The 13,898-nt window shown below is 36.4% G+C and overlaps 1 protein-coding gene across 10 annotated transcripts in view; it reads left to right on the forward strand.

Annotated features, from left to right (window-relative positions):
- The window catches only part of LOC306864034 (inositol hexakisphosphate and diphosphoinositol-pentakisphosphate kinase 2-like), a 48,816-nt gene extending 35,639 nt beyond the window's left edge, over positions 1-13,177 (forward strand). For 3 of the 10 annotated variants that reach the window (XM_079407720.1, XM_079407719.1, XM_079407718.1), the window contains exons 26-29: positions 1,464-1,536; positions 10,536-10,679; positions 10,767-10,880; positions 12,314-13,177. In XM_079407720.1, the coding sequence (XP_079263846.1) occupies positions 1,464-1,536; positions 10,536-10,679; positions 10,767-10,880; positions 12,314-12,576 (594 nt within the window). In that variant the 3' untranslated portion in view covers positions 12,577-13,177. Of the gene's footprint in view, positions 1-1,463; positions 1,537-4,178; positions 4,299-6,889; positions 6,953-10,535; positions 10,680-10,766; positions 10,910-12,313 lie in introns of all 10 variants that reach the window. The other 7 variants (XM_079407716.1, XM_079407715.1, XM_079407711.1 and 4 more) reach the window with 6 other exon arrangements.
- The last annotated feature ends 721 nt before the right edge of the window (positions 13,178-13,898 follow it).

Consider the following 13,898-nt stretch of genomic DNA (forward strand, 5'->3'; position numbering starts at 1 on the left):
TCAAATTGTGTGTTATCTTGTAAACAATATCTTTCAGATAGATTGAAGGTGCTTTGATATACACTAACATTCAAAAGTTTGGGATCAGTAAGATTTATAGTTTTTTTAAGAGGTTTCTTCTGCTCATCAAGGCTGTATCTATTTGAACAAAAATACTGAGAAAAAAATAGTAATATTGTGAAATATTATTGCAATTTAAAATAACAGTTTTCTATCTTAATGTACTTTAAAATATAATTTATTTCTGTGAAAAAAGCTGAATTTTCATTACTCCTCGGCGTTATATGATCCTTCAGAAATCATTCTGATTTTTTTCAAGATTCTTTGATAAATAAAAAGTTTAAAAGAACAGTGTTTATTCAAAATAGAAATTTTGTGGTACAATACGCACTACTATTCAATAGTTTGGGGTCAGTAAATACTTTCTTTTTATAAAGAAATGAATACTTTTATTCAGAATGGATGTGTTAAATGGATAAAAAGTGATAGTAAAGACTTATATTGTTAGAAAAGATTTCTCTTTTGAATAAATGCTGTTCTTTTTAACTTTTTATTCATCAAAGAATCAAAGAAAAAAGTATAACAGGTTCCAAAAATAATATGAAGCAGCAGAACAGTTTCAACACTGATAGTAAATCAGTATATTATAATGATTTCTGAAGATCACGTGACACTGAAGACTGGAGAAATGATGCTGAAAATACAGCGCTGCATCACAGGAATATATTATATTTAAAGTATATTAAATCAGTATTAGTTGCAATAATATTTCACAATATTACAGTTTTTTCTGTATTTTTTTAATCAAATAAATACAGCCTTGAGGAGCATAAGAGACTGCATTAAAAAACATTAAACATCTCACTGATCCCAAGCTTTTGAACGGCAGTGTATGCCATAAAGACAGATTAATGTGTGCCTAAGTGTGTTTTTATTGCCACGGTCTCCATTGATAATCCTTTTAGTTGAGAACTAGGCTGAATCTGTGACTTGAGCTGGAAATCAAGATTGATCCAGGCCTCAGGTAACACGAGAGCTCTGTGCTGTTTATTGTCCTGTGCCAAGGATAACCTCTTTTTTTCCCCCAAAGTAGATTTCAAAGTTTCTTTTGGTTTTGCATGAAACTTGAAATGAATATTTTTAACAGAGAAAAATAACCGGGCTGTTCCCTGCTCTGTTGGGTTTTACATGAATGCAAACGCATATGATTTGTACTCTATAAACTGTTGCCATGTTTGTCCTCATACCCTTCTGCATTCCTGATCTCATTTCCTGTTTCTGATATGGAATGAAGTCTGTGGCAATGCCAAACGCATGGTCCATTTCTGTTTCCTCATGCTGGGTTTTGTTTTGTTTTTGGTGTATAGACCTGTGAACTCACATTTACAGTGCTGCTTATTAACATCTGGAATATGCCTGCTAGATGGGTTGGTAGTTATTGTAGTGTGCTTGTGCTCTTTCAGGTTCTGTCCGAGAACAACAGCCACAGCAGACCCAGCAGACTGCACCCGGATCACAAGCTCACCGCTGGAATAGGTAAGATGTCACTGCACACTCATAATGTTCATTTATCAACTGACCAGACATGTTTTATAATATCCTGAATGTTCATTATGGAGGAACTGTCCTGGTCGTGTCCAAGTAATGTTTTGCCGTTCCATTTCTAATCTCTGTTGTATGTGATGTTGATGTGGCTGCTCTCTCTTGATCCTCTAAACCCAATGACCAATTAATTTGGGTCTGAACTGAAACTGAATGTGTAATTCTATCAGTGAGCTTTACTCTGAAACACACTGTTCAAAGATTTTTGCCACACAGCTGACTAATACAGTGCCAGCTCTCATAAATGCTTGTAATGTCCTTTGTGTGTTTGTAGGCCTTTATACACAAACGCTCATGGTTTGCAGCATATACTTTTGCCTTACTGTGTGATTATACATATTTGTAGCTGGACAGGGGACATGAAATACTATTGGATGTCCTGCGGTGTGACATGCTGGGCGATATGGCCAAAAACATTCACAATCTTTTTTTTTTGTTGCTTAACTTTTACTTTTTGATGTGTGGATATCAAATAATTTTTCATATTTGACTATTTAAAACAAGAGTGACACTACAAAGCAGGGCTCTGAACCGGTTCAAGGAACGAAAACGAAAACCGGAAACGAATTAAATTTTGACTGAAACAGAAACTAAATCAAATTTTATAGTTCTGAACAGAATCAAAAATTTGAAATGGCCATTAACTGGTTAATAACGTTATTTTATCGTTCCATTTAATATTTTAAATTTGCTGTCAACCAATCAGGAATTCAAGTAGTACAGACGATACAAATGTGATGCTGACGCATCCAGCGAGTGCAATGCCGCCAGCGCTCAGCTGTGAACTCTAGTCGCAATGGCAATGAATTCTGCTGCCATCTGTTTTAATGGAAAATCTGACAGGGTGCACAAATCATCAGAAGACCGGCGGTAGAGTTTATCCGACGACAGTGTAAGATGGATTCAACAGATCTTACGCACCAGCGGCGCTTCTGTGAACGGAGAAAACACAATAAAACTATATTACATAAAAAGGAATATATATGCCTATACACTAAATATATTTCATGTAAATCATTGACAGATTAACAGAACGAAAGAAAACAAATATGCTGAGTTAGACCTACGGTTCATTGTGACGCATTCCAATGTTCTCGGAAAGGAAAACGAGATGTAGAAAGTAGTTTTCTTTATTTTGCAAAAGCTTTACAGTTTTATTTTACAGTTTTATTTGTTTTGCAGTAGCTTTACAGTTTTGAATGATGTCTTGCATCTGTATAAGCAACCAGCGTTGGTATGGCCATATCGCGCCGGCGCCTCACGCGCACAAACACATATTTTTGCGACATTGCAGCCAATTCATTATCAAAATAAAATACAATTAAAGGAACGTGTAAAAAGTTACAGTGCTCCGTTGTCTGATCTGTTGAGTTCAGCGTGACCACCGCCTCACTGTGCTGTTATAGCTGATGTGAAGGATCATGTTTTACGTCGATGAAAGTAAAAGCCAATAAATAATATTTTAGTATACGTCGAGAATATGGACACATTTGGATTTGTGCCGAGTGACCGAGGTAGGCATCAGTTTCACCTTTAATTTGTTTTAGAATGACGTTTTTATAGCCTTTGCTATCCTTAAGTTTAGAGGATTTGTTATGGAGAGAAACTAATAACTCTGTTTTATAATGTTTGTAAACATTTTTGATTTACCGGCATTTTAGCCTTCATCATTTCTGAATAATAGCCCAATAAAATGCGACGCGGCTTAGCCTTTGTTTGTTTTTTCCTCAAAACGCAATTTTATACAAGTAGCATTTCTTTTTTTACAATTTGCTGCAAACATTTTTAAATATCTTAAAAAAAAAATACTTTAATGTCTTTAAAGCATTAATAGATTTTTTCTTTTGTTTAGTAGCCTACATTTAGAAATGTAAAAATCTAGAAAAGATGATGCTGTATTGGCTGTGACTAAAAAAGAAACTTGTAAAGAAAACACTGTACTTTATTATTATTATTATTATAGGCAAAGACAATTTTTAAAATGACGGTATTAACCGTTATTGTTTCTTCTCGAACCGGTTTCGGAGCGGTAATAATACAGAGGAACGTTAAAATATCGATTCTGCTCGGAGTGAACCGACTGACTATCTTTCCGTTTTCAAGCCCTGCTACAAAGTGGTGAAAATGTGCTTAAATACTATAAAGGTTACGAATGTTGTTGTTGTTGTTGTCAGCTGTTAAGCAAAATGTATTCTGTCCATACAGATTGATTTGATTTCGATACAGACTGATTCTACAAATCGTTAAAAACTAACTGATATGACACCTCTGGAACGCAATTGTTGTAAATATGATTTTAGGTGGGTATAGTGCATTTTGTCAGTAATATGTGACCGTATTGCTTATTGGTCGCTGAGTGTTTTTAATTCCTACTCTGAAAGTGAGGACCGCTGAAGATCAGTTTGCCTTACTAGGTTGCCATGACAAAAGACATTACTGTCATTATGGGATGCTTTCAGTGAGGCTGCACTACTCATTCTGTGGCAAGAATCTTCTAGAAATGCATGCTGCATGCATTGCGAGGTGTGTCTCTTGAACACCCGATTGCTGTATGTATCTTCTCTAACTCCCATCAGGGTCTCATTGCGCTGGCTTGTTTAGCACCATGGTGCTGGGCGGCTCCTCCAGTGCTCCTAACCTACAAGATTACGCTCACGCACACCGTAAAAAGCTGACCTCCTCTGGCTTCTTAGATGGTATGTGCAAACACGTACACACACCTTCTAATGGTGAATCCCCGTCCCTGTTTTTAAGGAATCCTGGAGTCTTATCTGTGTTTTCAGTGTGAAGCGCCGGAGCTCGGGTCGTTCTCAACTGCTTGCATTGAAATAAGTCATCTTTTTGTTGTTTTTGCCCTGAGTGATGTATTTATGCTGCAAAATCTACAATACAACAACCTCAGGATCTTTTTTTTGGATTCTGCACCTCATGAAAGAAATGTATGCTATGATCTGTGTATGTTTCATGAAAAATCAGGTTTAATAAGACAAGCTGTTGTCTATAATCCCTCAAAAAAGCTATACAGTTCCTTTTGTTCATTTAATTAGTTCTACGTCCCGTCCTGTGTAACATAAAAAAATAATCTTCATGCTTTCTTTTTTTATTATTTAATTTCCCTTAATGTAACTACCACTGTACATCATAAACACATCCGCTATACCCTATTTTCTTTAAAAGTTTTCTTTAGATTTCCCTACAGCAGCTATACAATAGTATTTTCATATTTCAACTTAACATTTCATTTGAGTTCACCAAAATATATATATATATATATATAATATAAACTAAGCTCTATTCAAATACACAGTGTAGTTCAAATTTAACTAAATGAATTAAAAGCATTCAAATTAAAAATGAATGAATGAAAATTGTCATAATTTTACTCATCCTCATGTCGTTCCAATCCATTGTTCATCTTCAAAACAAACACATTTTTTTAATGAATCCTGATTTCTGTTGCTACACTGGAGGACCATGCAACCAAAACTGTATTTAAAATGGATTTAAAATGTTCCTTAAAACATGGTAAATACAATCCCAATGAATCAAGCAGTTCAATCCATGTCTTGAAGAGAGACGCACTTTATATAATTAATTTAAGCTTTAAATTTCCGTCATATTTTGGTGACAAACTTTTCATTTATTAGATTTCACTAAGATTTTACAGTTCTGAATTTTGTACATTTTTCATTTCAATTCATTACAACTACAAGGCAGTTTTATGTAATTTGTTGATCTGTCTGTTGTTGAAACTCAAATTATTAGCTAAAATTAGGGATCTACAGCAGAAACTAAAATTACACTAAAAGTACATTACGGTAGTTTTTTGGGTTTACTGTATTTCCCTTGTCCAGCGCCACCCCTGCACCGTCTTTAAATATAGACAAGACATAAACATCCTAGAACAAATCATGGAAGCCAGAAATGTCCCAGCAAATCAATACCTCGGCTCTGAATTAAAATAGTTGAGTTAAAGTACGGCAAGAATAGTTTTGAACGGATTTATATTTTATATTTCAGTTGGTAAAATTTATTTCTCTTATACAATTATCTGGATCAGTGAATGAGGCAAGCATTATGCACAAGCACAAGAAAGATATGCCAATATCCAGGAGAGTAGTTTCTGCTAATGTTAACATGTCCAGCCAGGAGGTGTATCTGTGAAAAGCCAAAAACATCATTTTAGTCACTAGTTGCAGTGACTGTGATAGAAACTGTTCAGCGGGAATTTTGATTGCAACTATAATAATGCAACAAGTGACTTAAAATCATTCTGACTTTGTAGCTATTATTTGAGGAGAAATAGAAATCAAGATAACTTTCCTGTTGTATTTTGTGTATATCAGAGATTCCACGGCTGATTATTGTTGTGAATGAAGATTGTTGTAGATGTGTTCATGGAGCAGCAGTGCTGTTGTGGATCAGAACAGAAAGCATAGCCACAATTATATCACTTTAACCTTAGAATGCATGATCTAAAATAACCTACATGAATGCATAATGGGGGCAAAATGACCTGTTTTGGATGAAGTGATTTTTATTTTTATTTTTTAATCTTTCAGTTTAATTAATTCATTTAAGAATCTTATTATACACAATGATCAGGTGCCATAAAATTGTGGATTTAACGTAATGCTGTTTACTTTAACATCTTGCACAAAGATTTCCACCTTTCTGCCTTTTTCATTTTGACATTTTACAGCTTTTAATGGCCTGAGTCCAGTACCAGTCACAAGTCTGAACGTGCCTATTCCTTCAACATGTACTCAGATGTATCCAAACTACTGACTGATGTGAAATATGAAAACCAAACTTTAAGTAATCCATGGAGTATAAATGAATTCTATTTATTAGTAGTAGTAGTATACGAATACTGACAAAAACACCTTGGTGAGTTAAAATTCAATATGAAGTATCTACAGTTGATTTTGACGCCCTTTACAAAGACTTGGCATAGTGATACAAAATATATGTCTGAATTTTAAATTGCAAAAACATAAAAACACAACAACAACTGAAAACTCCTGCTCTATCGTGTCGATTTAACCCCCATTATGCATTCTAGGGTTAATATGGCGTGTTTTATTGAACGGAAAGAAAAGGTTTCATATTGAAAAGTGGAAGGTTTTTGTTTGATTTTTAATCACTACTCCTATGGCTGTCCAAACACTTAACACAAGCACTCCTCTGCGTCTTTCCTGCATGACTCTTGCCTTCTTTAGCCCTTCTTTAACCCTCTTTCTGTTAGCTGTTACACATTTCAGGTACCTGTTTTTCTCTTTCTCAGAGGCCACGCGTGGTTCTGCTGTAAAAAGATTTTCTATCTCATTTGCGCGACACCCAACCAATGGTATGTTTGCTTTTGTTAATTCCTAGTTCATGTCTTCCCCTCACATTCAGTTTTTGAGTTTTTTATTATTTGTTCTTCTGGATATAGAGTTCCTCCATCTACCGCAGAACAGGGAACATGACAGTTATTACTTTTAGAGGACTAAAAATACCCTTTCAACACCAGGAACCAACAGTTTACAGTATTTGATACACTACCAATTTTTCAAGTTTTCCCACTTACAAAGAATGGAGAGATCTGTAATTTTCATCGTAGGTACACCTCAACTGTGAGAGACAGAATAAATATATATAAAAAAACAAACAAACAGAAAATCACATTGTATGATTTTTGAATAATTAATTTCCATTTTATTGCATTAAATAAGTATTTGATCACCTACCAACCAGCAAGAATTCTGGCTCTCACAGACCTGTTAGTTTGTCTTTAAGAAGCCCTCCTATCCTCCACTCATTACCTGTATTAATTGCACCTGTTTGAACTCGTTACCTGTATAAAAGACACCTGTTCACACACTCAATCAATCAGACTCCAACCTCTCCACTATGGGCAAGACCAAAGAGCTGTCTAAGGACACTAAGGACAAAACTGTAGACCTGCACAAGGCTAGGATGGGCTACAGGACAATAGGCAAACAGCTTGGTGAGAAGGAAACAACTGTTGGCGCAATTATTAGAAAATGGAAGAATTTTAAGATGACTGTCAATCTCACTCGGACTGGGGCTCCATGCAAGATCTGGCCTCGTGGAGTATCAATGATCCTGAGAAACGTGAGGGATCAGCCTAGAACTACACGGGAGGACCTGGTCAATGACCTGAAGAGAGCTGGGACCACAGTCTCAACGGTTACCATTAGTAATACACTACACCGCCATGGATTAAAATCCTGCAGCGCACGCAAGGTCCCCCTGCTCAAGCCAGCACATGTCCTGGCCCGTCTGAAGTTTGCCAAAGACCATCTGGATGATGCAGAGGAGGCATGGGAGAAGGTCATGTGGTCAGATGAGACCAAAATATAACTTTTTGGTATTAACTCCACTCGCCGTGTTTGGAGGAAGAAGGATGAGTACAATCCCAAGAACACCATCCCAACAGTGAAGCATGGGGGTGGAAACATCATGCTTTGGGGGTGCTTTTCTGCAAAGGGGGCAGGACGACTGCAGGGGAGGATGGATGGGGCCATGTATCACGAGATTTTGGGCAACAACCTCCTTCTCTCAGTAAGAGCATTGAAGATGGGTCGTGGCTGGGTCTTCCAGCAAGACAATGACCCCAAACACACAGCAAGGGCAGCTAAGCAGTGGCTCCGTAAGAAGCATTTCAAGGTCCTGGAGTGACCTAGCCAGTCTCCAGACCTGAACCCAATAGAAAATCTATGGAGGGAGCTGAGACTCTGTGTTTCCCAGCGACAGCCCCAAAACCTGACAGATCTGGAGAAGACCTGTATGGAGGAGTGGACCAAAATCCCTGCTGCAGTGTGTGCAAACCTGCTCAAGAACTACAGGAAACCCCTGACCTCTGTAATTGTAAACAAAGGTTTCTGTACCAAATATTAAGTTCTATTTTTCTATTGTATCAAATACTTATTTCATGCAATAAAATGGAAATTAATTATTCAAAAATCATACAATGTGATTTTCTGTTTTTTTTTTTTTTTTATATATTCTGTCTCACAGTTGAGGTGTACCTACGATGAAAATGACAGATCTCTCCATTCTTTGTAAGTGGGAAAACTACTTGAAAAATCGGCAGTGGATCAAATACTTATTTGCCCCACTGTATGTCTCCTCTGCACAGTGGTCTCTTTACATGGATTTCAAAGATTGCTGTCAGTTTTGTTCCATCACCTGTTAAAAAGGGAATTTGGCATATTTTGTTGTTGCCTAATATTTGCTTGTTTATTTGTGGCTGAATGAGCTAGTTCTAGATTCTGATGAAATATGTTGAATTAACAGGTGATCAGAGGTTGCTGCTCTTGGGCCTATTCAAAGGATATGTCTTTAATATAACACTTTTTATTTTAACCTGTTTATATTTATCTGCATATTTTAGCTGTTAATGCTTTGTGTTTTCTGAAACTTTATGATCTAACAGAGTCGTATGCATTAAAGTGGAAATCCATGATTAGCTGTAATATAAAGCATTATTTAAAACTGAATATTTCTAACATGGGTTGTAGTGTTTAATCTAAGATCTAAGATTATGTTTTTGGCCCATTTTTAGCATATAATTTTTATTGTTTGTGTTTGTTTTTGTTTTTTTCTTTTAATCTGCTTTTCTAAATGGGTCAGTGTTTTCCAGTATGTTCAGTGGTAAGTGTTAATCATGCTTAATATACTCGTTCTATCCTGTCTAATTAGTGTTTGTTATTTTATTTTGGCTCTGTTTCCCAAACTTGAGTAGTAAGTATTTAGATCTAGTCTTTCTACCCCGTTTGGACCCTTACCAAACTCCCAGTCCACTATCTCTCCTATTAAATTAAAAAGAAAACAAATCAGTCCCATTTCATTTTTAACTTCATGTATCCACAAGAAAACTATCCTCTGAGCATTGTATGTTTTTGGTTTATTCCTTGCATTCGCAGAAGGAAAAGTAACAAGTAAATGCTCATTTATATATTTTTAAAATAATTGCTGAGACAATCTTCACATTTAAGACCTATTCTGAGTAAACCACCAAACCTATTAATTTGAACATTGCTTAATATCTGTTGGCATATATTGTTGTGATTTGATCTTCTTAATATACCTCTTCTTTTATTGTTAATAGGTGTTGTTTTTTAACAATCTTAGCAAATCAATCTGGGTGTTAAGTAGGACAGCATTTAAATATAAGTAGAAATAATGAAAATGTAAACAGTTCTACCTTTTATTTCAGTCAACCGTAAAATACTAGTAAATCCACACTTATCGTAAAATTGTATGCGCTTTTGTAATCCCCAAAGCGCATTGCACATTATATAAATGAACTGCTGCTTGGCAACCGTTACCAGGGTTAGGCTAATGAACTTGTCAGAAGAATTGGTTATTTTAATAAATGTAACCGTTTATGACTGTTGGTGTCTTTTATATTATAAAACTGTTATTAACTGTTGCTGGTGTATAAATACAATAAACCATGAGAGACTGTTACAGTGGAATAATCACTGTAATGCATGGCCTCTCATTGCTTATTGCTTTTATTAGAACGATTCCTGAATATTATATTCAGACATTTTGTGCCAAATTGCATGATGTGAATAAATCATAATCATGTTGTTTCACTAGTTTCATCTGAGAAATAATAATAAAAAAAAGTATACAAGGTAGGTCGATTATCATTTCCGCTTCATAAATTCATCTTGGCCAAGTGATGTTTTTGGTAGATTGAAGGTACTGTGAGCTGTTCTTTGTGTGACCCATCTGCCTCCATCCTAACCACCTCAAACTCACGTTTGATGGAGTTGTTGCTTGTCACTTTCAGAGGAAATGGAACGCCATGTGTCCAAGATCTTAAGTTATAGTTCATGCTAAATGATTATTCTAGCTGAAGATGTTCTACAGTCTTTTTTCAAGTTCTGATATTCTGGTATATTTCATTGAAGGTTTTGAGTTGTACTCCATGGTTCCTTCAATCTGTCCCTTGGAGACCCTCCATAATTCCCTCTCTCTCAAACAAGTGGATGACTTCCTCGCCTCCATCGCCACATCTCATGATCCAGTACTGGAGATATCTGCATCCTCCCCAGGTACGGTCAAGACACTGACTGCCACTGTATATTGTGTGTGTTTTACTGCACATTCATCTTAACTGGTTTCTGTTTGTTGACCCTCAGCTGTGCCCACAAAGAAGGCTCCTTTGAACACTTACACTCCAGCAAAAGTTTTGCCCTGTCCTTTCACACAGTCTCTTGGCAAGAAGACGTGCTCACCAGAAAAGAGTGCATCAGGCATGTTGCATTAAATGCAAATATTGATGGTGATATATTGGAACAAATTACTACATATACAGTTCATTATTTAATGTATGTAAAAAAATAAAATAAAATAAAAGTCTGTTGAAAATGGATAAAGTCACTTCTGATTTATTAGGGTTCCCACAGTCTGATCCAAATTGATCTAAAACGGGTCGGCAACCTTTTGGGCATGAAGTGCCATTTTAAATTTTTCTGATTTACCACTGTGCCAATAAATAAATGTGTGCTCTGCTTCTGTGAACAGTAAACCCCGCCTACTTTGATTTGATTGGCCATCTTAATTATTTTGTCATTGACGAGCTCTGTTAGACTGCTAAGGCATTGATCTAAAGCACTTCGTATGTGCAGTGATCGCACGTGCATCTGTAGACCAGTGCAAGTTAATTCTCACACTTTATTCATTTATAGCTCCTAAATCTATTTATCCGTTTATGCAGTTTTTCCTATTGCTTGTGTGCCAGTAGCAGAGTTTCTATTCAAAGCTGCAAATTTAACTTATGCGCAAAATTAGAATGTTGCATAAAACATTTGCGAATCAGCACCGTTTCCATGCAACGAGTCAAAGAGAACAAAATCATCACTTCCTGATAAACTGGCACTAAATATCACAAAGAAAGTGGGAGAAGCCACTGGATATCATAACTTTCATATATAATAAACGACTTGTGCCTCAGAGCGAACAGACAAAACACAGTAAATGCGGTCATTGCTTTCGTGGATGCCTGCTGTTCGGGAATGCAGTCGTGTAACAGTTCTGGGAGGCAATTATATAGAAATATTTTGATGACAGACTTTACTCGGGTATTTAACAATGATCATAACAGCGTTTGCTAGCTATGCCATCCCATTGAGCAAAGTCACATGACTCTTGATGTGCATTGAGGAATTTATTAGGCAAATGTGTTTCCATCTCCCATTATTCGTATTAACCCTTTTTCACACAAGACCAAAACCAACTCAAGTGAGCCTAAAAACATTTTTGCTAATTATTATTTATTTTTTAATTTGGCGTTTCCATCACTCTTTTATGATGCAATGCTTCAAAATGTGCATTAAAACAGGGTGATGGAAACATAGCTAGTGATTATTCCTCTGCGTGCCACTGGTTGCTGACCCCTGATCTAAAATATGTAATTGTCTAGATATTACTCTTGTGTAAACTAAAACTTTCTCTTCAATGAATTGGTGGTACAAAACTTTTCTGAATTACAGTAAATGAATATGAAAGAAAAATCCTTATGCAGTGATCATGAACTAGCAAGAATAGAAAGAAGTCGAGAGGTGTTGGAAACCATTTATTCATCAGAAATTCATCAGATAAAATTCCTGAATTAGCTCAAGATATACTTGTCACAATCCAGTGTGTCCCTTTGCTTGTTTACTCAATGTATTTTTTTTCCTTTCAGATCAAGTTAATTTTCCAGCCAGAAAACTCAGAGGCGTTTCAGCAGATATTTCAGAGCATGGTGCGAGTAGCGGCAAAACCTCACAGCCAAGCTCAGAGACCAAGCAGCCCAAGCCTCCTCCCAACATTTCCATCCATTTGCCACCTGAATCTCATGACTCTGCTGTTAAAACCCAACAACGATCCAGTGGCACAGCAACACGTGACACCCCTGCTCTAGAAAACAAGAGTGCTACAAAAACCATGTCAGGATTTTACACATGACATCCATTCCTGCAAAAACACGGCTATCAAAGCAGGTGACCACATGCCAAGCTCATGGACAACTGATGTATACGTTAACTGGACCCAGTGAACCAAAACTCCGAGCATGTTACAGGCCTCATTACTTTTAGTGACAAGAATTTGTCAGAATTAGCTGTACCTTTATTTGCATTTAAAGGAACATCTCACTGAATGTTTGATACCAAAACACAGTCCACCAAAAGATATCACATTGTTGTAATTACAATAATATCGTAGGCTTATTTAGCTTTTCCATTCACCTTGAATGGTTCAGAAGAATGTGTTACATTTATCTTGTATATTTGACTGTTAAAATGTAAAAGCTCACATAGAATTACTTGTCATAGTATGACATGTTACTGCAGCTGGATTTAATTCCTTTGGAATATTTAATGAATGCAGGCCTCATCAAACAAGGTCCAAAGTGATATTTCTTGTTTAGAATCATATATTTAATGTGTAGATTTGATTACAATCCGACTGTGCACTTCTTTCCCTCCACTGCAGCTGACATCTGCCTTATGTTAACAATTACTTTTCCATCAAACTGAAATTAAACATGAATGTTGTGTAAATTGGAAATTTGGCTGTTTGTATTTTTAAGTTCATGAAAAAAACAAAACAACTGAGTCCAAACTAAACTGTGCATTAGAAAACTGGAAGTGGTTGAATAGTTCTTCAGTAGCCACTTCTTCGATACTCTGGCCCCAACATAATTTGTGTTCCAATCTAATTGCATAATTATCTAGTACCTGATTCTTTCAAATTTTGGTTTCAAAGGTCCACTTTTCTCCAAGCTTCTCCAACACACTGGCCTGTAACTTTGTAGTAATCCTGAAAACCTTAACTAGCTGGTTAACTGGTGAGTTTGATCAGTGTTAAAGCTAAACTATATATAATATGGCCCTGCAGGAACAGAATTGGACACCAGGTTTGGGAAGCACTGGATCATACATCACTAGTGTCTAGGGCCGTATTTACACTGCCGGTCTTGATACCCACTTCTGATTGTTAACTATATCCAAAATCTTTAATGATCAGCTTTTAAAAGTGACCCATAACCAATATCTTGTGGGGCAGTTGTGGCCTAATGGTTTGAGAGTCAGACTTGTAACCCGAAGGTCGCGGGTTTGAGTCTCAGGCAGGCACGTGCAGAGGGGGGCGCGGAGGGTGCTTGAGCACCTGCCCCTTTGCCCCTTGATGCCCAAAGTGCCCTTTTGTCAAGAGGATTTTTATTTATTTTTTTTCAATTAAACGTTCTTCTGTGAAGGCTTGCCCAATCTAACTATTAGTAAAATTAA

Source organism: Barbus barbus (genome assembly GCF_936440315.1).
Source record: "Barbus barbus genome assembly, chromosome: 45".
NCBI lineage: Eukaryota > Metazoa > Chordata > Actinopteri > Cypriniformes > Cyprinidae > Barbus > Barbus barbus.